The sequence below is a fragment of the Lottia gigantea genome (assembly GCF_000327385.1).
Source record: "Lottia gigantea unplaced genomic scaffold LOTGIsca_30, whole genome shotgun sequence".
Taxonomy (NCBI): Eukaryota; Metazoa; Mollusca; class Gastropoda; family Lottiidae; genus Lottia; species Lottia gigantea.
In genome coordinates, this window is record NW_008708987.1 from 2,703,648 (window position 1) to 2,728,998 (window position 25,351).

The window sequence follows — 25,351 nt, forward strand, 5'->3', positions numbered from 1 at the left end:
AACATGTGTTCTAAAAAGGAACGTGTGTTCTGAAAACATAGTTTTGCTTTGAAAACAAAGGTTTGTTCTAAAAAACGAACATTTGTTTTCAAATCTAATATGTTCTAAAAACAAAAGATAGTTAAAAAAACGATCATCTGTTCTAAAATGAACTTTTGTTGTATGATTAACTTTTGTTCCGAAAATGAACATGAGTTCTAAAAATAAACTTTAGTTCTAAAAATGAACTTGTGTTCTAAAAAGGTTTGTTCAAAAAATGAACGCTTATTCTAAAAACATGTTCTAACATTCGATCTAAAAACTAAATTTTGTTTTAAAAACGAATATTTGTTCTTAAAAAAAACATTTCGTCTATAAAACGAACATTTGGTCTTAAAAAAATTTTTTATAAAAATGATCATCTGTTGTAAAAACGAACATATGTTCTTTTGTTCCGCAAACATTTATTCTAAAAATTAACTTTTCTTCTAAAAATTATTATATGTTTTAAAAACTCAAAATTTGCTCTAAAAATGAACGTTTGTTCTAAAAATTAACACTTGTTCCAAAAACGAACATTTATTCCAAAAAACGAACATTTGATCTAAAAACAAACGTTTGTTCTAAAAATGAACGTTTGCTTGAAAAATGAACGCTTATTCTAAATTTCTAGCATTTGTAAAAAAACGAACATTTGTTCTAAAAACGAACATTTGTTCTAAAAACGAAAGATAATTCTATAAACGTACATTTGTTGTAAAAAATTAACTTTTGTTCTAAAAACGAACGTTTGTTTTGAAACAAACATAACATTTGTTTCAAACACGATCATGTGTTCTTAAAACGAACATGTGTTTCAAAAAACGAAAGTGTGTTTCAAAAAACGAAAGTGTGTTTCAAAAATGAACGCTTTTTCTAAAAACATGTTCTAATATTTGTTCTAAAAGCGAACATTTGTTCTAAAAGCGAACATTTGTTCTAAAAGAGAACATTTGTTCTAAAACAACCATTTGTTCTAAAATGAACGCTTGTTCTAAAAACGATCTAAAAACGAACATTTGTTATGAAAAATAAACGTGTTCTAAAATTGTCCACATTATTCTTAAATAAGATATATACATAATAATAAGGCATAAAATATAACACCAAGATGTTTGAGCTAACGTCACTTCCGGTATGACAGCCTGGGGATATAGACTTTCTGGTAGTGGGAGGTAAGAATTGTTTTTTTAAAACAATATAAACTTTCAGAAGAATTCTAATGTAAGATAAAAGAGATAATTTAACCCTCGACCTCTCAATCTAAACAGTTCCCCACCAACAGCTTCTGTTAAGATACGATCTGATTAGTGACCGGAAAACAGGGTGCTATTTCAGTCCTGATACCTGACTTTCCCAATATAGTTGGAATTTCTCCCAGGCTTGGATTATATTTTTATAAATACAATTGTTTGTAACGCAATTCCAATTAGATATGATATCAAGTCTTGAAGTTTACCATCCACAGTTTATTTAGAGAAATTAACATGACTATGGTACCTAAACTGTTCTGAAGGGTAGAATTCAAACCATCGACTCTTATCATCAAACCATCCCAGAGTTACTATCTGAGAAGGCAAAAGGGTTAAACTTGTGAAATCCAAACAATTCCACTCCTCCCTCTTCTGGTGGATAAACACTGGCGGGACACCATCCAAATAGTCATAATGATTCATCTCAAACAAACTTTATTATGATATCGAAATTTCAGGATCCATTGAGTAATTACAAGAATCAAGATGTTTGTTTTACTATAAAACGACTATCGTTGTACTTTATGTTGACTTGAAATTACTAGTGGCTGAACTACCATAGGGTCTGGTTAACCCAAGTACACGGCCCCACCCCTAAAAAGAAATGCAGGAGAATATAATTCCCGAGGGAGTGGCTCTAACCCACGGGCTTCCACTCATCTGTAGTTGATCAACTGGGAATTACAAATAAAAACTGTTGGCCCTGGCTCCATTTTGCTGAGAAATATTTTTATTTTGTCTACTGAAATGGTTAATTATATTTCAAAAAATCAAACCAGTGTCGACTTTCAGTATCTATTACCTATCCCCAGAGGCGGCGCTCCGATTTGAAAACGGGGGGGGGGGGGGGGGGAGCACATCTCTTTGGGGTACTGGTCGAAGGGGGCATGGTAGAGGGAAGTGGGGGTTGGGTATCGCAGTTGGATCAGTTTGTAGGGCAAGGTAACTGTATTTTGAAGATTAAAACGACAATTAAAAGGAGTTAAACATTAGTTATTCTTCACTGACTCTGAATAATCGTTCAAACTATTTGGGAAACATGGAATAAGTTACCTCCAATGTGCAATATGACGATACCCAGATAATGCCAGAGATCATCGTCGGCAAATTTCCTTATCGATGTATATCACGATTATCGATTATATCTATTTATATATTTACGAACTATAGTGGTCAATTGAATTGAATATGACGTCCAGGTCAATTGAATGAATGAATTGAATTTTAATTAATGGCTATTTTTCAGGGGGGTGGGGGGGCATTAAATATGTCCCCCTTCCCCATGGATTGCCGCTTTGCCTATCCCTTTAACTCGTAGTTAAACTTAAACTAAATTTCATGGAACGACTTAGCACTAATTAAGGTGTCACGCCTTGTGACTTTTATCGTCAATTCTATTTTTCGCTTACAGTGACGCTTAGGGAACATTTTTCAAGAATAAATGTACTACGCCTACTGACGTAAAACTCTTTTTTGCCGGTTACAATTTACCTGATGATTATCATGCTTTACGAGGTTTGTCAACATCCAAGCCCACAATAAATCAATTACAAGTTATTAAAGACTTATCACATTACCTGCTTCAAACGACACTGTAGGATATCACATGGCACGGTTAATCTCGGACCGGAAATGACATCAAGAAACAAACCGGAAAGGTGTGAAAAGAATCAGAGAATCATGACAAGCAGACATAAACCTGTAATAAAAAAACCTGTTTCACTGCATTATTTACCGTGCTGTATATAATGAATATATAACCTGTCCAAGGTAAACAGACGATTTGACTTGTTAAATCAAAGGTAAACGTTATTTTACACACCTTATAGAGGTTAAACTGACACTTATAGCCAATCGAGATCTCCTTAACATTTCTCGTGTTATACAGATTAACAATTATTACCAGATGCAATGCACCTTGTTCTGTAAGGGACTGTCCAAAAACATCCACAGACCTGTTGCTACCCCCCCCCCCCCCCCCTTAAAAACTGGGCAAATCGGGGTCTGATTCACAGACTCACAAAAAAGTTCTTCTGAAGTTTCGCCATCGTTTTTTAAGTCAAGCATTTAAACATATTTGCCTTCATGACGATGCGACCTTGTTAGCTGAATCATTTCATCAATAAAGAATGCCAACGCTACACTTTTACGAGGCGAGACATTAGGGCGTAATTCAAGTCATCGAAAGATACCCGAGAATTCCTGTGGTGAGAATGAAAGTCATCAAGATTTGTCATCACCGGTCATAAAGAGAAAACTACCAAACACCACCTTAAGTCAAAATTCACGACTAAATAATATTTATTATGTTTAAATAAAAAAAAACAATTGGAGATCCTTAGAAAAATGATAAACAGGTCCTACATGACACGCTTTGATTAGTTTAAAGAACGTGATAAGAACGGGACTGAGGTAGAAAACGCGTTAGATTACAATGGAGACGAAAAATTCAGATTGAGAATTCTCCGACGTTTCGGATCATATTGTGAAAAAACATGACATTAATTGAGACTTTTTGTTGTTGTTAGACCTTGTCAATTCATGTTCCCTTTCAGAAAGTCTAAACAGCGATAGCGGCGTTTTTAGGAAACATCAGATGAGGGACGAGCTGGGGCTACAAACTTTTCCAGGGGGGCCACGGGTCACACTTTCATGTAAAATGATAAAAAAAAAATTGAAAACGTCACTGCTGTTCAAGTATTTAGTATCTATTAGAGTTAATTTCCACACAAGGAATGACCATGTAGTATAAATGTAAAAAGGCGGGAATAAAGTAAACAAGCAAGAATGATTTACAACGTGATAATCAGTATTTTATTGACAATAAACCAATTTACAGTGGTATTCTAACACATCCGTCTGTCAACAGTCTAGGATTCCACGACACGGACACATCCGGAAACTTTCCCCTTCCGAACGATCCTTTGCTTGTTAAGGATCGGATTTACCAATTTGTTATGCAACGAATCGCAGACTTACATGATGTGACAGTATCCGGTTTCGAATGTGTTCAATATATTTTCTTCGGAGAAATCGAAGAGTTGTATGATTACATCCGGTTTCGAGTGATTAGGTTATGCGTCAATTACAACGATTCAATAATATTTGGAAAAAACTAAGAATCAAAACAGATTTAGCATTATAAGATTGGAAAGGTTTTTTTTAAATATTTGTAGGTGTACAGGAGACCTTTCTCCACCTTGTCGTGACTTTCCAGTTATTATTAAAATAAAAACTAGGATTAGTCAGAGCAGAAAACGAGATATTAATGAAATTATCACAATATCACTGGCCTTATCCAACCATTATTGCTATCATATCATATTAGGAATTACCCACGTTGAATGCGCTGTCATTCCGATAGATGTATAATACACTGTTATTGCTTCTTTTGATACCTTCTATATGTTATTCTAGAAAAAACCAGGCGACACCAGATTATAATGTTACTGTCGCAAATATCAATATCAATATCAAACTAAATGACTAAAATATTCAGCACAGTGTAGCCTATATGTGTGCATATCTGTAATATTTTTGCATCATGGCTCTGCAATGGTTTTCTTTTTATGTGTAAAGTGACGACATACACTCCGAGTAGGCTAATAATAAAAATGCAAGAACCACAGACTTCTGACTAAAATTGGAATGGTACAAATTGATGCTATCAGTGTCTCTTATACAAATAAATTGCTGCTATTAATATTTTAAAAGTTTTTGAGATAGATTCAGTTTGAGTTGAATTGCAAGAACCAAAATTTTCCGACGGAAAATTGAAATGGTGCAAAGAGTTGCTTTCAGTGTCTCCGGTATACACCTAAAAATTTTAGTAAATCCTCTAAACAATCTCTTTAACTAATCTTGAAAACGAAGATAAAGGTCGCTTATATTCATTGTAATTATTTCTAAACTTTAATTAAACTTCCTTGTTTATCTAACTGTAAAATGAATGAAAACAATTAAAAAACAAATTGGTTCAAATTAAATTCTGCATTTTATGAACGGATTGGGCGAGTTGCGGATATAAGGCCTGGCGAGGGTCAGAAGATTATCAGACTGTCTGCACTCCCCATTGTTCGTCTGCACATAAAACTGATTTTCCCGCTCGATAATTGGACGGTTAACGCGGATAAGATGGCCCAATATGAGTAAGTGACATATAAAAAGGTTAAAATCCAAATGGAAATTTTAAGACATGTCGTAATACATCTGATTTCCTCTATCTAAAATAACTCTGGGTGTAGACGAGATGACATTGAAAAAGACAAAACGTGACATTTTGCAGACGTTATCGTCAACAGCTGTTTATCGAATTGTGACAGAGAGGACTGTATTTTGATACACTATCGTTTTATTTCAATCTCTAGTGGAATTTCACTGAATATTCATGAACATAAATTGAAATATAATATTCAAAATAGAGAGTCTTAGAATGACTCAATGTTGATACAATATATAATTTTAAATAGGTTTCGAAAGCCAATAAATTTTCAATTTACTAAAAAAAATTAACAAATGAAATTCTACTTTTCTGCACCATGTGGGCTAATGAAGACGGGCAACGCCATGAAGAGTGTAATGAGGGAAATTTTGCCAAGAGAGTGGCATTAGTTAGATCTTTTCGATTTCTAAAATTCGAGGGGTCTTTAACGTACACAGCCCGTAGAACACGTGGCCTCGGTTTATTGTCCCATCCGAACGACTTGACTCTATTTCAGTACATCTATTTGGATCAAGATTTGTTATCAATTGTATTATGTATTAAATGACAATCTATAAAATTAAAATTGCCATGTGGACTCTCTGAAAGGATTGTCAGAAATGCGGTTGTTACATTAAGAACCACAATAATATCAGTGTTAATAGAAGCTATAAGTGTCCCTAATATACATACAAAAATAGAATTCTGGTAGGACAGTATCGAATTCAATTATAAGCAGACTTTATGGCACATAAAGCACTGGTTTAAATATTATTCAACGTTTCGACATGTTTCTCTCGTTGTTCTTAGATATAATAACACAAAGTAATATGATATCTTTATCCATTTTATGGTGCATATTAGTATAATGAAGAAAACACAAGAGATAGCGTGGTTTAATATTATCTTAAGACTTTAACAGGCTGATTGTGACTGTGTTTGGTGCAATGACAGTTTTCTGAGAACAAAATGTAAAAAAAGATCAGGGTGGAGAACCCCCGGGAACAGAATAATATTTATAAAACAGGTCATTATGAAAGAAGAAGATTGAGAAGAGAGGGGGGGGGGGGGGTGTCTCAGTCAGTGGTTATTTATTATTCCCGAACCAACAGGTTAGGTGTTCCATTGTTACTTTTGTTAATGGAAAAGATAAATTTCGGCATACTATTCTGTTGAGATTTTAGTATTTTCGTTCCTTAAAATTTCTACCCGATTTGTCTTCGACAGCATGAAGGTTGTTTAAATGGGACACCAGACAGTACTCTTCAAATATCCTTCAATAACTGTAAATAAAACTGAAAAGATGAAAAGACAGAGTGCATATCGTTAAATTTGTGGAATAATGGGCGATAACCAGTTTTATAACTCGCCGACAGACTACAATGGTTTAACATTCTCATGCCATGGTTTTTTTCATTTACATAGACCACATCAGGACTCACTCCACTTAAAACATTTTATACAAATGATTGTATCAGTCTAGTTTCTCGACAATATTGGAATGTACCAAATAAAGGGAGTTAACTACTGTTGCAGTGGACTACAGACAACGTTCGATTAATTTTATCGAAATGATAAATTCCATCTTTGTTTAGTTAATATCTAAATTCAGCAAATTCGCTCCGAACCACAAACATTGTTATGATTGTCAATGTAAAATAAATTCTGAAAACTAAACTACGGGAGAAAACGGTTAGGAATATAAGTATCTTTTCACTTTTTTAAACTGAAGAAAAACAAGTCGTCTGAATGTCATTCTGTAAAGTGATAGAGGTAACTAGAATTCAATTCAGTCCAACTAAATTCAACGTATTAAAGTTAAGGTATAGTCTGTTATATAAATTTAAATATTCAAGTTTTAATTATGTTTTATCACATGAAACCCTTCGATGAGAGAAGTCATCAAACACTTAGTTTTAGTAGAATTGCAGGAACCACAGATGTCTGATTGAAAATTTGAATGGTGCAAATTGATGGTATCAGTGTCCCTGATACACATACAAATCTTAAATCTCTTTACAATCCCTTTAATAACGAATGCTATTCTGTCTTATCATTCAGTTTAACTAAACGTTCAGGCGAAGAAATAAACTTTTTCTAAGATAAAATACTTTGAGGTCGGTAAATACAATCAAACTTCAAAGTTTTCGATTGCAGCACGTTGTACAGTTGTCGTGATTTCTGCAATTTATTGTCGTTATTCCAACTTCTTGCCGTAAATGGGAATGGATATTTCTTTTTAAACGCCGTATCGATTTCATTAACGTAACAAATGTCTTTGAAACTTTGTGAAAATAGAACTGTTGACCTTTTTAAGGAATGAAATAATTCGCTGACGTCTTAATCAATATTAATCAGAACATCTTTGATCCAAATCTTTTGTAACTTTTTTAAAGTTCACGATAGAATTAATTAGTTTCTCTGTATTCTCTGAATTGACGAAAAAACTTCTGTTTTGGCCTTCAGTGTTTCTGTCAAGAAAATTAGAAATTGCAGATTAGGTTCACTTTCTTTACAAATTAGGAAATCTTCCTTGAAGGACGATGTATTTTGAAAATAATTTCATTCGATTGAGAAAGAAACCTGAAATATTAGTTAAGTGGGGCAAAGGTTCCATTTTTTTCGAATTTATATTCGGTTTGATCTGTTCTTCATTAGGGGAGTTTGGATGGAGTTAGAAATAAAAGAAAGTAAATTTAAATGGTCTTAAAGAAACCCTGTATATTTCAGGCCTCTATCACCCAGTCCCAAGTTCTACCCACAAATGCGAATACGGGAGAAGTCTGGGCCCAGCTGATAAACAGAAAAATCTTCTTCTATGTCTCACCGACTGAACCTTTCTCGTAAATTTAAAAAGACGAAAATCAGAAGCAGTATAATATTATATCTGATGGTGGTTTCCTATTAAAATACAATATCTTATAACGATGATAATAACTAGTTGTATGTTTTATTACGTCTTGTATCCCCAGAGACACATAAAAATAATAACTTGAAGTTCAAATCTCATCTTTAATATAACTTTAGTTACATCAAAATATATAATATATATAAAAAAAGATAAAAGAAAAGAAAAAACTTGAGCTCTCCTTATGCCATGGACAACGGTTTTCTAACTGACATGCTATGATTGGTTAAAAATAACCTCATCAATACGAGACTAAAGTAAAAATTGTTAGATTATAATGAAGACGAAAATATCAAGAAAAAGAAACTGAAGGGATATCTGATTATAACGATGTATTCTGCTGAACCACATCCGGAAATAAATAACGGATGCTCGAAGTCACAAAGAACTGTACTCGGCCATCTGACAGTTTCTCTGTGGTCAGATTGAGATTATTTGAAGTTAGTAATTGTCAACACACAATCAATGTTGAGTCAGATTAACAGAGTCTACTTTATATTTAATCGGGATTAACCAATCAAATAGATGGCGTATGTCTTTGTTTGGTCACTTTTCTTCATCGTGTGAATACTAGTTTTAACATCTAACATGCGTCAACGAATAGAACATTATATGGAATGGGTTTTACAATTTCAATACAAGACCCACCTTCATTAGTTTAGTTGTGAGTAGAAAAGCAGAAAAGCAGGCTATCAAGAAATCGGCTTAGCTAGCAACATTTCCGAATAGAGACGTCGAAGTTGTCCTGCTGTTCGATTTATACTAGACAAGCCTGTGAAATGAAATGTTACCAAGAGCACGATTCATCTGTTAAATCGAAGGCAATTTCTCGCTTTCTCTCACCAAGAACTTCAAATCATTTTCAAAGTAACTTCCTTGATGATGGACTTTGTGTCCGAAACGTTTGTAAGATGACTTTGACCAAGTCCTGGAAAATCGAAGGCAATTTATTCCTATTAGATTCTCTCACCAAGAACTACAGAGTAAATTCCTTGGTGATTGCCTTATACCCGAAACACGTGAACTTTTACCAAGTATAGGAAAATCGATGTCAATTTCTCACCAAGAACCACAGAGTGTTTTGAGAGTACCTTTCCAGTCCAGAAAGAAGTTGCAATAACCAATTAATGAAACCGCTAACAAGTGTTAACTTATGTCTAGGAATTTCTTATCGTTGATTGAACAATAATTATATTTGTCTAACTTGTTATCCAACGTGACATCAGGATAACAAATATTGTCTAGTCTTACAGATTGATTTCATACTGATATTAGCCCGAAAATACTGATTTTAGGAATTTTTGAAAAGACTGATTACTATAAGAATGGTAAACTCGTTCGCGAGGGCATTGTTAACCGTTACTAGTTGGTAAGTTTGAACGGGGGGCCCCAGTCCAGGAAGGGGGGGGGGGGGGGGTCTGGGCAAGAAAGGGGTTGGTGTAATGTGGCCCACTGAGTTAGGCATTAATCTGTGGATCCTTATTGTGTTTGTCGGAAGGTAAGAGAGACTGACATGGAAAATGCATTAAGTCGATTGGATTGGACAAAAAACCTACAGACTGCGTGCGTTAAATATCCCTCGACAGTTGGAAATCGTAAAAATGATTAGGCTAATGCCGCTGTCCTGACAAAAGTTCCCTTATTGCACACTGCCATTTCCATTACCTCCATCAGGTCCAGAAAAATAGGAAGTAAAACTGATTTATTTCCTTTCATTTTGTGTTCATATTTCATTAGTTCAAGAGAAATATGACAAGGCTAGCCGGTATGATATATGTGATGTTTTTTACAAAAAAAATACAAAAAAGATCAACCGTGATGGTAAAGACTACCAGACTTTAGATCTGTCTCGATTGTCCAATATGAAATATTTGTGTAATGATTAATTACGTTCTTGATGATCTAGTCTAAATATTCAATCAGTCATTTTTCTATTGGATCAGACAGTATTTATTAAAGATCCACCAACCTCTAAATAATAGCTTTAAGAATTGTAAATGGGGTTTCTGGCTTTTGGTGTACATTGACGATGCAATAGCCACTTCTCTAGTATCATTGAATGTAGCTATTTGATTGGATTTTACGCTAGCGAATACAGCCAATCATGGCCCCCGACAGAAAAGCTGAAAACATAATGGCTTAAGGCTAGTGTCTTACCCTTGCTTTAAAGAAGTATTAATGATGGAAAGCTTTTCGTTTAGACACAGACTATTAGAGTGGACAGGTTTAATCTCAGTTCCCGATGGGGTCGTATAAAATAGTACATTTCTGAAATTGAGCATCACTTCTTCATCACTGTACTGACTGTATACAAACTGTGGAATGTTATTCTCAATACACTGTAAAAAAAAGTCCGTTTTTTTTACAGAAATTTACTACATATTTTCTCTTGATATACGTAAATTTCTGCTGATATACATACTTTTCTGTTGATTTACGGACTTTGTTCTTACATTAACAGAATGTTAGTTCCGCAGTAACGAAATATGTTATTTTACGTAAATTAATCTTGGTCGTATGTCACTTAACAACAATTACGTTATTTGTCAGTAAATTTACGTAAATTCTGTGTTATTATCATGTATGTCCAAACTTGTCTGTAGATAAGCGAAGTCCGCGCATGCGTGGGAATACTGTTTTTTTTTTTTGACAGGAACTTTGTGTTTCCTTACGGAAAATTATAACAGAATTGCTGTTAATTTACGGAAACTGTGATTTTGCATTATGATAGTTTCGACCTGTTAATCAAAGTAGGTATGACGTCATCGGTAAAGGCACGAGGTCAGTCTATCGTCACGCCGCCATCTTATCCCTCATCAAAACAAGGCTACGCCGAAGGATTTTTGTGAATTTCTTAAATTAAATTGAATATGGTGAGATGCATGGAGAACTTGAAATGCTGACCCGATATTCCACCACTCATTCCTGTTCTATTATCACCCTTTGTCAAAAACTGCAAAATGTTTTACTGAATTGGGAACAACGACAAAATGACTTAAATTTATCCTACACGATGAACTAGACTAGGCTTAGCTTAATTGGTCTTGGGTAGAGTGGAAATGATCACAGAATACAAATTCACAGGTGAGTGTATTTTAATTATTGCCTAAGTAAATTTGTAATGTTACCATTTTATCACTTTATACATGTGTGGTATTTGTGGTCTGAAACTTAGATCAGTCTTGTTAAAAGTCATCTTTCTGTTTAGAACTCTTCTGTTTAAGAGAGTAGAAAAATTATTAATTTTCATGGCAATGAAGTCCTCAAATTCATTTCTCTAATTCTTCAGGTTTAGTCAACCACAATGTAAGTTTATACCCGATTACATAAGAAAGCCTCCGACGATATGAAATATCACAGGATCCAATATTTCTATTGCAATTTTTTGTTTTTTCATGCTCTGCTGTCTGAAAACTTTTACCAAAATGTAAACAAACCCCACAAAATGGCGCCAAATTATGCATAGATCCCTCAAGTCAGTTTTCCCACCAACTTTGTACATGTGACACTATATGAAATGTTTGTACCTACTATTAATAACATTTGCAATGTCTTATCGATGCCTGGAATGTCAAACTGTGCAACCTGCTTTTAAGAAATTATTTTGTACGCCACCCATGTCTGCTTCTTTTTCTGTTTTTGTACATCCTTGCTTTTTTTGTACTTTCAGCCTTTTACGGTTATGATTGCACCAGAGTACAATAATACAAGGAATGAGAATTCTGTCATTAATCTTGTCGATAAACCTTAACCGTTTACACTCAATGTTAGGACCCACTACGTGGGCGAAGCATTACAAAATTTGTAAACGAGGGCGAATTGGACACTGGATTTCTCGAACTAAAAGATCCAGTGCCCTTATCTATTACTACACTACTACAGTACGTTAGCACAACAAATATTTTCTCAATTTAAATTTATCTTTTCAGGTATGTCACCTTTTCCCTTTCTTTAGAGTTTCTGCCATCATTTACCAGCTAAAAGTTACAGAGCATTATGAGACTTGACCTGACTTTCGAACGAGCAACAATTAACTGTGCACATCAAAAACAATTAGGCCTTATAATAATGATTAGAGTTGCATCATAATCAGTATTGCGCTGGATGATGGAGTCTTATAACCTTGTGGAACACTAAAAAAAAGTACTATGTCCAGAAGTAGTAGCATTACTGGATCACAGGTCCTTGAAGTTCTGTAAATATTAATAAAATATCGGCAATGTGGAGAAAAGAGTGTCAACATAAGTATAAAAAAAGACATTAGTTAAATCAGAACGTTGTCATTAGTTAGAATGTTATGAAGATGTCATTAGTTAGAACGTTATGAAGATGTCATTACTTATGAGAATATCATTAAGAGATGTCATTAGTTATCAGAATGTTAAAGATGTCATTAGTGATGAGTATGTATTTCAAGTTCATCATTTGTTTTTATGCAAGAGATTGTTTTTATACGCCCACATTTTCAGTTGTATGTACAATTAAAGATGTAGTTAACATCACTTTCTTTGATTATTTTAAATGCACAAATAATATCAATAAACACATAAAGTTAAAATGTTTTGTTATTTTACAGAAAAATGGAAATGATTTCTGGCAACCGATTTATTACCAGAATATCCTTTTTAAAATTCTGTTTTTTTACAGAACTGGAAGGAAAAATTCCGGCAGCAGATTTACCAGAATATTCTTGCTATTTTCTGTTAAATTACAGGAAATATTAGAAAAATTCCGGCAGCAGATTTACCAGAATATTCTTCCTATTTTCTGTTAAATTACAGGAAATATTAGAAAAATTCCGGCAGCAGATTTACCAGAATATCCTTCCTATTTTCTGTTAATTACAGGAAATATTATTAGTCATTTTGTAATCTAACAGATTTTGTCGTAAAATATTTCTGTTATTTAAAGCAGATATTTTACAAGAAATTCTGTTATATAACTGAAGTCAAAATTTAAATTCTGGTAAATCAGCTGCCGGAATTTTTTCTGTTAATCGAAGGAAATTTTTTTTACAGTGTAGAAAGTATATTTATAAGATGACCACTGTATTAACTAGATTTAAGACAACTATTAGAGTGGACTCGACTAAAACCACTCTACTAATTGTCCTATTAGTTTCTATGTTTGAAGCTAAAAGAAAATTGATCCCGATCTTTCCGGTAAGATAGTTTTCATTTTAGTGTTTAATTTGCTCTCGATACAAACTTGTAGTCTTGATTAACAACAAGAGGAATAGTTAGAGGTTTGGTGTACCTTACCTTGGGGTAATGCCGGGATCAAAATAAGGTAAGGGTGAGGGTAGGGTAGTTTGTTTGCCCATATGCGAGGCTTAAAACGAAAAGTCGGATGTCACAATAGCGGAAAAGTGGAAGTGGGGGAATTCAGGGGTAGGAATTCTGTCAACCCATAAAACCTAACCCGCATCTAACATGGGGTTGGAACTGTCTTTTTGTGACAGTGGAATAGCTCAGTCGGTAGCGAGTTGGAATGTCGTCTGCTAGGCGATTGGCTGTTGTGGGTTCGAATCTCGAGAGTCGGCCCTGTGTTGGCTCTCATCCCCTATCACGTTCTAATTGTCTCGCAGTAAAGTAAGCATCACCGGTATGGAGCACCAATACAGAATATCATTTATCTGTACTAATTATATTAACACATACTTTATCATGAACCAGAAATATCGTACTCGGAAAAAATGAAATGAGTTTCACTTTCGAATTTTACGGCAGTGTGACTGTGGGGAGAGTTAAGCCGGCATACAGATCTAAATTTACTTCACAATATACAAAAGATACAAGTTTGCTAACAGAGTTTCAAAATTAACCGTCATGGAATTGCTTGACTTTAATAAATCTTAACCAATCCGGTTATTAAATGTTTGATAATTGTCTCCAAAGAGAATATCCAACCTTAATTAAACCAACATTCTACATAAATTTCATTAAATATTTACTCTCTGGCCCTGGTGTTAATTGACCAGCGGATATTAGATGGTCATTTGGGAATAGCCATTGACACTGGTCAAGTATTTAGATCTCTGCTCTGTATTGATTAGAAAGGAATAATTCTGGCTTCATTGATATATATTGAGTTTAACGTCCAAAATTTATAGGGGTTGAGGGCCGATACGGGATCGACTTCTCTAAGTTTTACCAGTGGTATATGGGATTGTTTTTACCTCGAGAATTCGAGCACTATTCACCAATAATATAATCACGTAACAGACGACAATCAAACTCGCTTCTGTCTTTACTAATCCACTACCACGTTGTTTCAACCCAGTGTTAAAATGAAAAATGTTCGTTTTCAGTTAGACAGTTGAACGACAAGGTCAAGTAGGACAAATCCCTGCTCTTTATTGCTTGTGTCTGGCTGTAAACTATCTTGTGCACCTAGTAGGCTTCAGGATATTGTACCACGACCATTCATATTGTTTTAATCAAATTCACAAACTAAATTGGGACCAATATAAGTTAAAGTTTCTCAGTTATAAAGTTTGTAGATCATGGTTCTAGACTAGACAATGTATCACACACGTTGTCGTCAAGAAATATTGTGATTTTTCCATCAATCTGTTTTTAGTCACTAGTTCGTGGAATTAGGTTCCATGTTGACCTTAATTCCAGTCTTTATATTGTGAATCTGAGAATCAAAGACCGTATTACTACAGAACGTGTCCATTTACACCAATCAACACGTGGTATTAAACATCTGAAATCGGAAACGATAGGAAAAGAAGGGGAGAAAGGCTTCCGTGATTAGAAGAGAAATGGCGAAGATTTCCGTCTCCAGTTCTATTTGATGTCCTTTATTATCGGTTTGATACATTCGGGTACATTTCGGTGTTTAGACAATAGTTTCCACATGTCCACGTCTCTAATCCTGAAAGAGTTTTTAATCATTCTGGTGAAATGGTACAGCACGTGTTGAGATCCATTCATATTTTCACGAACGCTGGTTTGAAAGTGGTAACATGATACGATTTGTCATTTATTTCGCTTGAAATGAACCGGAATCGTGTTCTTTCTTTGCATATTCTTGGTATCTCAGTGTTAACAAACGATCAGGCTCCCTTTAATGGACATTCTGTTGAAGATAATCCTAAACCGTAACAATATCAAGGCCAATGAGGCAAATGCCACATACGGAATTTTACAACAAAGTAATTTTGTTTAATAAATACAAAAAAGGCGTATAAGATCAACCAAATATATCGTTTATTGATATTTGCCTCATAGACAAAAGTCCTTAGTTACGGCCCTGTAATTATTGATGGTATATAGTGTCGAAAACTCGTTACAGTTGTTTCTGTTTTATTCTAGGGTAAGATTCCGGGTGCTCTAAATATGGCCGTCTGTTACTGAAGATACCAACCAGGGACCATCAATGATCGCATTTACTGCCTTCTTGAAATAATTAACCTTTTGTTTTAGGGCGCTTAAAATACTTGTCAAAAATTGATTTGATTTGGTTTGAAGATTGATTACATTCTCTCTCGGTAATTATTAAATTTATGAAAATCTTTAAGTTACTTCAACTCAGTTTAAATGTTTTTTTGTAATTGAAAGTGAGAGTAAATTCGAGTCATCTGTGAAATTGATACAGTAAGGGTGTTAAAAGGGTTGATGTTTGAACCCTAAAATGATACCTAGTGTTATTATTCACAGTATCAGAGCCAGATCAAATTACAGTTTATTGGGTTCATTGAGTGACCACAGGTCAATTTCTTTTAACTTTTAGAACTTCAATGTTTTCACTCATCCATTTAAATTTTCAACATTCCCTCAAATTATAGTTTATAGTTAATATATGTCAGACATTTTGTTTGGATTTATCAAAAATGAAGATAATATTTTTGAGAAAACTGACAAAATGTTTGATCTTTTTGAACATGGATTTTTGTGTTGTGAAAACTACATATTGGAATCTTTTCCTGATGATTGTACTTCTATATTAGGAGAATTATTATCTGTAATGTTTTGTAGAATATGTTCTTGGGTATTTGCAAATATATTTTTAATAAATTGGAAATGGAAAATTCAATTTGTTTAAAATATTCCAAAAATATATAGGCTCTTAAAGGGACGAGTCGTCATTTTAATATTCAAACGCAGATAAGTCTGGACACACATGGATTTGAAGGCTCAAATTTGGACGGTGAGCTGTGAACACTATTATTGATTAGCTCAGCTAAAAAATTCCAGTTTCTGAGACTAAAGTTTGATTGGTAAAAAATGGCCTACCTGTCCCTTTAATCAAACAAAATGTGACAAATTCTAAATTGTGTCTTGTCTCCGTAGTTTAGTACCGAAAGATATATCCAAGATTTTTAATCTATAATAAAAACACAAGACAATATTATGGAATATATATGTCTATGTCTATATATGTCTATCTATGTTCTCAAATTTGATTAGCAGCTGAAATTATTGGTTACATTAGTGGGAAAATATTGAAAAAAAAGATGAAACAGTTCGATCGCGCTAGAGACAATATTTATTGATGTTGGGATACCCAAGTTTAATCAACATTATTTCTGCATGAATGAAATTTTCTTCATCAAAGCTGTAAACCCCTGAGTCTTCACGACAATGATAATAGGCTACTTCATTTGAATTACGAGATTAAGATTGTTGACGCTCTAGAGCTTCTATTTGTCAATCATTGATCCTATTACGTCATTGTTTTGATTTGAGATACGGGTCTTTGAATTAAACTCAACATTTTAACAAGTTGGGTCGTTTGGCTTCGTTAAACATTTCTGTCTTTATTGTTAGAGAGCACTAACCGTTATTTTTGACTTTATTTCTAGAGAGCGGTAATGAAGCGGAAGTGATACTGTAATGACGTAATTATTTGAGTAGTAATATCTCGTCTGCTATTGGGTGAAAATCATTCAAACTTTTTTACGACGGCCCAATGCAAACATTATTACATGTTTTGTCCCCTAAATACGACCATTTAAGATTTTAGAGTCGTGAGAGGACTGATTAAATCTCTCAATAACAAATTCTAAAGACTGATTTGCCCATGTTTCATAGCTTTAACATTTGTAATAACGATTGAAGGCGGTCTGTTTAAAGTTAGTTGAAAGGTAAAAACATTCAGGCACCGAAAATTTGATCGAAAACTCAATTTAATTAACTCAACACGTTATAGTTGGTGAAATTATTCCCTTTTAGTTAAATAGTCCAATAAAATACACCATGTAGAGCTGATGAGTTGAAATTTTATTTCATTCCCTGAAGCCCTTTTTCACTTAGACGTAAACTCTATATCAGACACAGCTTTATCAAACAACAATCAAGTCGAAACGTTGCATATAACTTAAACTAGTTATTATTGTTCTATGTACTTACAATTGCTAAAAGAAAGACTAAAAATACTCCATTTCATACCGTGAGCCCTAGAACGGTAGAACGGTAGAACATTTTCAAGTCATTTTAGGGTGTAAAACTCAATAGCCATCCATCTTGAAGCTTGACAAGATCTTGTTAATTTCACTGGTCAATGATGATGATACTCTTCAACATAGTGATTGATTGGTTCACTTGACATCAGAGTCTACAATTACAATATCGATTAGTAAATATATTGAGTGTCTTGGAAGACGAGTCTATTTCTCACGGACTTCATTGAGAAGATGACAGTATGAAAACAAGGTATCGTGAGTACAACACGTGGAGTAAACTTTCTGTTCGTCAGTGAAATAGTTTAAACTGTGCATATATTGTCAATGGATATTTGTATTCGATAGCAAGTTAATATTAATACTCGATAGCAAGTTAATATTAATACTCGATAGCAAGTTAATATTAATACTCGATAGCAAGTTAAAGTGTTTGAGAACTATTAAACCGTATCTGTTACTATTGGTAAGTACAAAGCTAAAATTTATCACCGCATCATTTCCAATTTCGCTACTACTGTTTCGGTCCACTGTTGTTTCTCAGTCGCATGTTGTCAAAAATGTACAGTGGATTAACGTCGTCTGAAGACTCAATGTTTTCATTTCCAATTTCGTTACCGTCAATTCTCTGGCCTTCTTACATGTTGTCAAAACTGTACAGTAGTATTACATCTTACAGATGAGATGAAGTATTGCGTCAATTGTATAATGAAATGTGATTTTATAACCTACTGCTGTACACCTAACTGGTCTAATGAAACGGAATAAGTCCAATTTTTTTTCACGATTCTTCAAAGTGAACTTTGAAATGTAGGCCTACATTATTTTGTCAAATGATTCAGTTGTATAGAATATAAGAGTTGATGATTTTAAATTTCGTAGAAATTTTATATGAAAATAACCAATTTTTGGACTGAAAATTCTGTTCTGTAAAATGATATTTCTAAAAAATACATTCTCCGGTTACCATTTTCATCAATCAAAAGACAATAAGATTCGAGAGTTCATATTTTAAATGAAACAAAAATGACGGGAAAAATACAAAGCTGTTAACATTGTGGTCGGACAGTAGAACATGAAAAGAGTATTACGTACTAAGATTCAGGAATAATTCAATGGTCATTAAACAGACAGAAATATTTACTCCTATTCTTTATTTTGTCTTACCGGTGAAATGAAATGAATGGAGTTTTACGTCCTGATTTTCTGCACCATGTGGGTTAATGAAGACAGGTCTGACCGATGAAATGAGGTTTAAAGTTATAGACATCTCAATGATGAGTTAGTTGTCTTTCGAAAAACTAAGGACAGTTTCAAATTCAGCTTTCATATAGTCCCAAATTTACCGACTGATAAAGTTGCCATTAATCCTCGAAGTTTCCGTTAGCTAATATCAGCACCAGAGTCAGCAAGTTGCAAACTAAATGTAATGCAGAAAGCAATAAATCTCCCAAATTATGTTTGACTTTTGGCACTTGTGGCCCGAGGGGTGTACTGACCAACAATTTATTACAATCCCCATACCCCTGGGCCTCTCTTTCCGACCTCATTTTGTTTATTACAATACTACAATAGGTTATTAAGCCTCGTTTATTAAAAACTAGCTTAATCAAGCTCCCGTGTGCTACAGGCTGTGCATGTTAAAGATCCCTCGACAGTTGGAAAATGAGTAGGCTAATGTCGCTGTCCTGGCAAAATTTCCCTTAATGAACACTGCATGGCGTTGCCACCCGTTATCATTAGCCCGCATGGTGCAGAGAAGTAGGACGTAAAACTCCATTTATTTCATTTTTAAAAACCAACTCTCCAATGACTAAAAAACCAAATTAAGGTTCGAAAAGGATCTTATAGGCTTGAAATCATAGCTTACAATCAGATTGTAGACAATCCAACTCGCTTTCATTTGAGAACCCTGGAATTCAAAGATGTCATTACTTCCACGGAGCTTTGTGTAAATTGAGATTTAAGTCTCGAGTCAGAAATTTGTCAGCTGAAGTCTGTCGTGCTTCATGATTGAAACGGGCGGTAATGTTCTTTACTGTCATTGGAAGCAGTTGATCCGAGTAATTCTACGTTAAGACTGTCCATTCCTAAACAAATCACCACAGCTATGATGGATTACCTCCCTTTACTCTAATTATACGAGGATTACCTCCCTTGTAGTAATTACCGTCCGAATTACGTCCCTTTGAATAAATTTACGTCCGCGGCACGTTATAAGTCTTAAGCAAAATGTAATTAAACCGCTCTTTATTTCCTATTCGCGTTCCTCGGAGACCAGTACCGTATCCTAATATTTAACCAAACTATTAACCAGACATAAAAGGAAAGCTGTCAATATATCAAGTACCAATACGCCCTCCAGCGGTCATATTATGGGGAGATAATTCAATATTAAAGAAAGCTAGAAATCCATTAGTTTGATGAAAATTGTATGAAGATTAGATACGAGGTGTTTCATGTCTCAATTACATCGATTGGAGTCGTGAACTCGTCCTTAAAATGATGGAAACTCGGTTGATTGGCGCTGTCAGGTTTTGATACTCGTTAAGTGAAGAGAAGTGTTCTTCAATAAAACATTGATTGGGTAGGGCCAAACCCTTGTCACATGGACTGTATATGATCTATAACCGACCTGTATCGATTTAGTTCACATAAACATTGCATTAACTGCAGTGGCCGTTCTAATCACCGAAAACTGGCATTACTGCTCACTAATTGAAATCGAGAATTCCGTATTTAAGTTGAATTTAAGGTGACAAGATCGGAGTCTTTTGTAAGGAAATTCTTGCATGTTGGTTATTAATTACTACATTGAGTAAAATAAACTAAAAGTAAACTACAAATCCATGTTTGAAAAGAACTTCCAGCTTCCTAGCTTCCCAGGTGTTAAGAATCGACAGATTTCGCCTGTTTGAAAACCCCCACAGCGAATAATGATCACAGTTGTATGAAAATAAGAAAGAACGTTTCAGCAATGGGTTTAGAAGCCGCAACCAATCTTTCGAGGGCACACTCATTGATTTTGGAATTTACTGAATGAGTTTGTTTGGAAGCCTAACAGAGTGAATAATAGCCACCATGTTGTGTTAATAAACGATGCACCAGGTGAACGCTGGGTGTTTAAAATATTAGCCCCGGGGCTATATTTATGAACTCATACTATACACTTAAGTATCCCGATTTTGGTCGTATGTCATTCTCTATCTTATAAATCATTATAATCATTCTAGGTTACATTCATATTGAACATTATCTGGATTTTGACCACTTGAGACATGATATACAACTGTGACGCAGAACAACGAATAATTTTTTCTATAAAAAAAAATCCCGAGAGAGCGATTTCGAGTGGATCAAAGTCGCAATCTCTGTTTTGAGTACATTTGGATATTCATACCCATATGACATTTTTTGTTATTGAAAAGCGAAAGAATGCAGGGTTAAAATAGTGAATTTAATTTGAATAGTGAAAATACACCGAGATATTTCTTTTACTGTCATTATTTTTAAGTACCTTTGTATTGAAAATGTCTCAAAAGAAAGTTCTAAAATACCCGACAAATAACAATCTTATCTCGACTCCTATTCAAATATTATCTCAAAAATCAGTCCGAGGTGTCAGCTACCTTTAATTGGTTTGTTTAGATGCAAACCAGATGTCACTCTGATGAAAATAACCTGCCGTCAAATAGAAACGAGGTGAAAGGGCAAAGGTCATGTGTACAAAAGCTTGTGAGGTCATAGGTCAACTTGTTAAAAAGATGTTTGCCATTCACACGAAGTTGTTTAAAAAGTAAGAAGAAAGTCTCTTCAGAATTTTAGTGGTAGATTGTCAGTTGTCGGGCAGACGAGGTGAGGTTTCTTTTTTGTTGCGTGGATAATATTTCAGAAATTAAATTTCTAGAGGACTATTTTTCATGTAAAAAAACTAGCTGTCCTGATGAGGCTTGTGTACCCGAAACTCGTGTAGGTTATGAGGAGGTTTAGTTGATTATGTAGTTTTATTTGAATTGTAAAGAAAGCTAAACTTGGGATTTGGAAACACCAGAATCGAGTTCCATGGGGAAGACATTCTTCATTCATGCAACGACCCCTAGACCAAACATCCCACTAGGATCCAGAGGATGGGGTACCCCGAACACGTGTAGCTTGTGATGAGCGTTAATAGATTATATTGTGTTTTGTGAATTCAAAAGAAAGATCGAGTTGTAAGGTGAAGACAGGCATGAAACAACCCAGGCCCTAATACATCTAGAATCGAAGGTGATCAATCTTTTTTGTTTAGTTTCAATGCATTCAGGTAAGTAGGTAGATGGCAAGTTAACGTTCGCTTCCAGCGGATGCTGATATCACAAACTAGGTAGTTGTTGGTAGTCGTAGTAGTTAGTAATGCATTCATTAAGAGGTTGGACTATATGTTGTTCTTACCCAATTCAGATAATTATATTATATATATCAAAGTATGTTAACTTATCAATTCCGACTTACCCCGAAAACAACAGCTAGCCTTGAACCGGAACTAAAATTTAACCAAGATACAAATCAGATCTGCATCGAACCTTTTGTATACATGTAACGTAGGAAAAAAGTATTTAGTGCCATCGTCTTGACAATTTTTTCTCACTGGTTTATAACAGTTCTCTTTCCATATCAAAAATTATTACAATGATTTTGTGGAATCGTTTGAAATTTTCACTGAAATCACATTAGACTCTCGAGACAGTGTTTGAATTTTAATGAAACGAGAATCGACAAATGAACTGTATGTATCCTGATGGTATTTTGTCTTCTGTTTTAGATGTCTACAGAAAGAACGATTGTTTTGTTCAAGTTTTTTGATAGCTGATAGGGAATCCTTTTGATACAGGTAAGCGCCATGTTTGCTATTGTAAGGATTGTAAGGAGGTTTTCTCAAGTGTATTGGCGACACTGATAGCATCAACCTAATCGCCTAGCAGACGCCAAGCCACAAAAAGACAGTGTTCCAACCCAGAGTTTAGAGGAGGGTTAGATTTTATGGGTTTAAAGAATCTATGTTTTAACATTGTTATGCGAGGTGATACCTTTTCACCAATATTTTGGGGTGCAATATGCCCGAATTAAAAATACTATTTGAAGTGTCAAAACGAAGTAAGCAGACACGGATGTAGGATTAAATATTTCAATCCTGTGGAATTCAATTGAAAGATCGGGACCGGTTCTATAAAAAATATTATAATAATAGCTTGTTGTTACTGTAGAAATTTTATATTGGGGAATACTATACTTGTGACAACACCTTCCTTGAATTGAAATTTGCTAATAAAGGTATCGATGCCATCAGAATAAGCCAAAATTTTACATCGTAAGCATGTTTTTAAACACGTTTCCTCTCACATTATCTACATGATCAATGATCATCAGTTACGTCCCTTGAACTATTGAAATTGAAGATAAATGTTTTTTCATCAGTTACGTCCCTTGAACTTTTGAAATTGAAGATAAATGTTTTTTCATCAGTTACGTCCCTTGAACTTTTGAAATTGAATGTTTTTTCATCAGTTACGTCCCTTGAACTTTTTAAATTCGTCACCAAGTCGCCATTTCTTCTGTTGGTGCATTCCTATTTGTAGTGTTTGTTGAGTAACTATGACGAGTGTGCTACAGGCTTTGCACGTTGAAGATCCCTCGACAGATGGAAATCGAAAAAGAGCAGGCTAGTGCCGCTGTCCTGGTAAAATTTCACACATTGTACCCTGCATGTCGTTGCCCGTCTTCATTAGCTCACATGGTGCAGAAAAGTAGGACGTAAAACTCCATTCATTTCATTTCATTTTCACCCCTTCCTCCAATTATTCAGTCTTCTTTACGGCTACAGCTGAACAGTCTTCTGAAGAATTTTCTCATTCGGCTGTTTTTCTTCTTCATTTCAACTGAAAGACAGAATAATTTTCACTCATATCTTTCATTAGAACTAACTTTATCAATTAAACCTAGGCTTTCTCTGACAATCAATATGATGCCCAGTTGAGTAGTTCAACTGCAGAGACACATCAAGTGTTTCGAACCCACAAATTACTGATTCCACATCTCCGTGTATTTCTAGAATTCTAAAAAAATCAAACTCTACACGCAAACTGCGATACCATCGGAATAAGCCGAATTTTACATCGTAAGCATGTCATTAAACTCGTTCGTCCGTATTTCCTCTCACATGATCTATCTCATTTTCCAATCGTCAATATACTTTTTATGTGCAGCAACATTCCTCATTGCTCAGCTTATGGAGTATACGTGTCTCAATTGGTACGATACTCTAGAGCATGTTCTCTCTATTCTGATTTCTTAGCTACGTCTAAACATTTAACATCTAAGCTAAAACTACAAGGCTATTTACCTAATCGACTCAAAATCTCACTTACGAAATTTTACGGGCCGCCATCATGACTAATTAAAAAATATAAAATATCATCGTAGAATTTTTTTTGCGTAACCAAGTCGTCAATTTTTCTGTTGGTGCGTTCCTATTTTTAGTGTTTGTTGAGCAGCTATGACGGATGTTCTACAGGCTTTGCACGTTGAAGATCCCTCGACAGATGGAAATCGAAAAGAGCTAAAAGGCTATTTCCGCTGTCCTGGCAAAATGTCCCTCATTGCATCCTGCATGGTGTTGCCTATCTTCATTAGCCCACATGGTGCAGAAAAGTAGGACGTACAACTCCATTCATTTCATTTCATTTTCACCCCTTCATCCAATTATTCAGTCTTCTTTACGGCTACAGCTGAACAGTCTTCTGAAGAATTTTCTCATTCGGCTGTTTTTCTTCTTCATTTCAACTGAAAGACAGAATAATTTTCACTCATATCTTTCATTAGAACTAACTTTATCAATTAAACCTAGGCTTTCTCTGACAATCAATATGATGCCCAGTGAAGTAGGTCAACAGCAGTAGCCAGGAAGGGGGGGGGGACCCAAATGATATAGCTCTATTGTCTCCTAGTCTCTCTCCCCCCCCTAACAAACAAAAAATTAAAACTAACCATATGAGTTTGCTTAACTTACCTTTTTGTTTGTTTACCACTTCAGTATTCTTGAGTATATTTTTACTTTGAATGACTTTTTCTGGGTTACGACCTTTGAACCCATAAATTAATGATTCCACATCTCCGTGTATTTCTAGAATTTTATAAATATCGAACTCTTCATGCAAACTTTTTTCTTCTAGTAAACCTTCACTCGAACTACTTTCTTCTTGTAAACCTTCACTCTGACTACTTTCTTCTTGTAAACCTTCACTCGAACTACTTTCTCCTTGTAAACCTTCACTCTGACTACTTTCTTCTTGTAAACCTTCACTCGAACTACTTTCTTCTAGTAAACCTTCACTCAAACTACTTTCTTCTTGTAAACCTTCACTCAAACTACTTTCTCCTTGTAAACCTTCACTCTGACTACTTTCTTCTAGTAAACCTTCACTCGAACTACTTTCTTCTTGTAAACCTTCACTCGAACTACTTTCTTCTTGTAAACCTTCACTCAAACTACTTTCTCCTTGTAAACCATCACTCGAACTACTTGC

At 34.6% G+C, this 25,351-nt stretch overlaps 1 protein-coding gene across 1 annotated transcript; it reads left to right on the forward strand.

Moving 5' to 3' along the window:
* Positions 1–24,924: 24,924 nt before the first annotated feature.
* Positions 24,925–25,344, forward strand: LOTGIDRAFT_118930 (hypothetical protein; the record flags this gene model as incomplete). Its single annotated transcript, XM_009057584.1, has 1 exon — positions 24,925–25,344. A coding segment is annotated over one exon (420 nt), but the record flags the coding sequence as incomplete, so codon positions are not given.
* Positions 25,345–25,351: the final 7 nt, after the last annotated feature.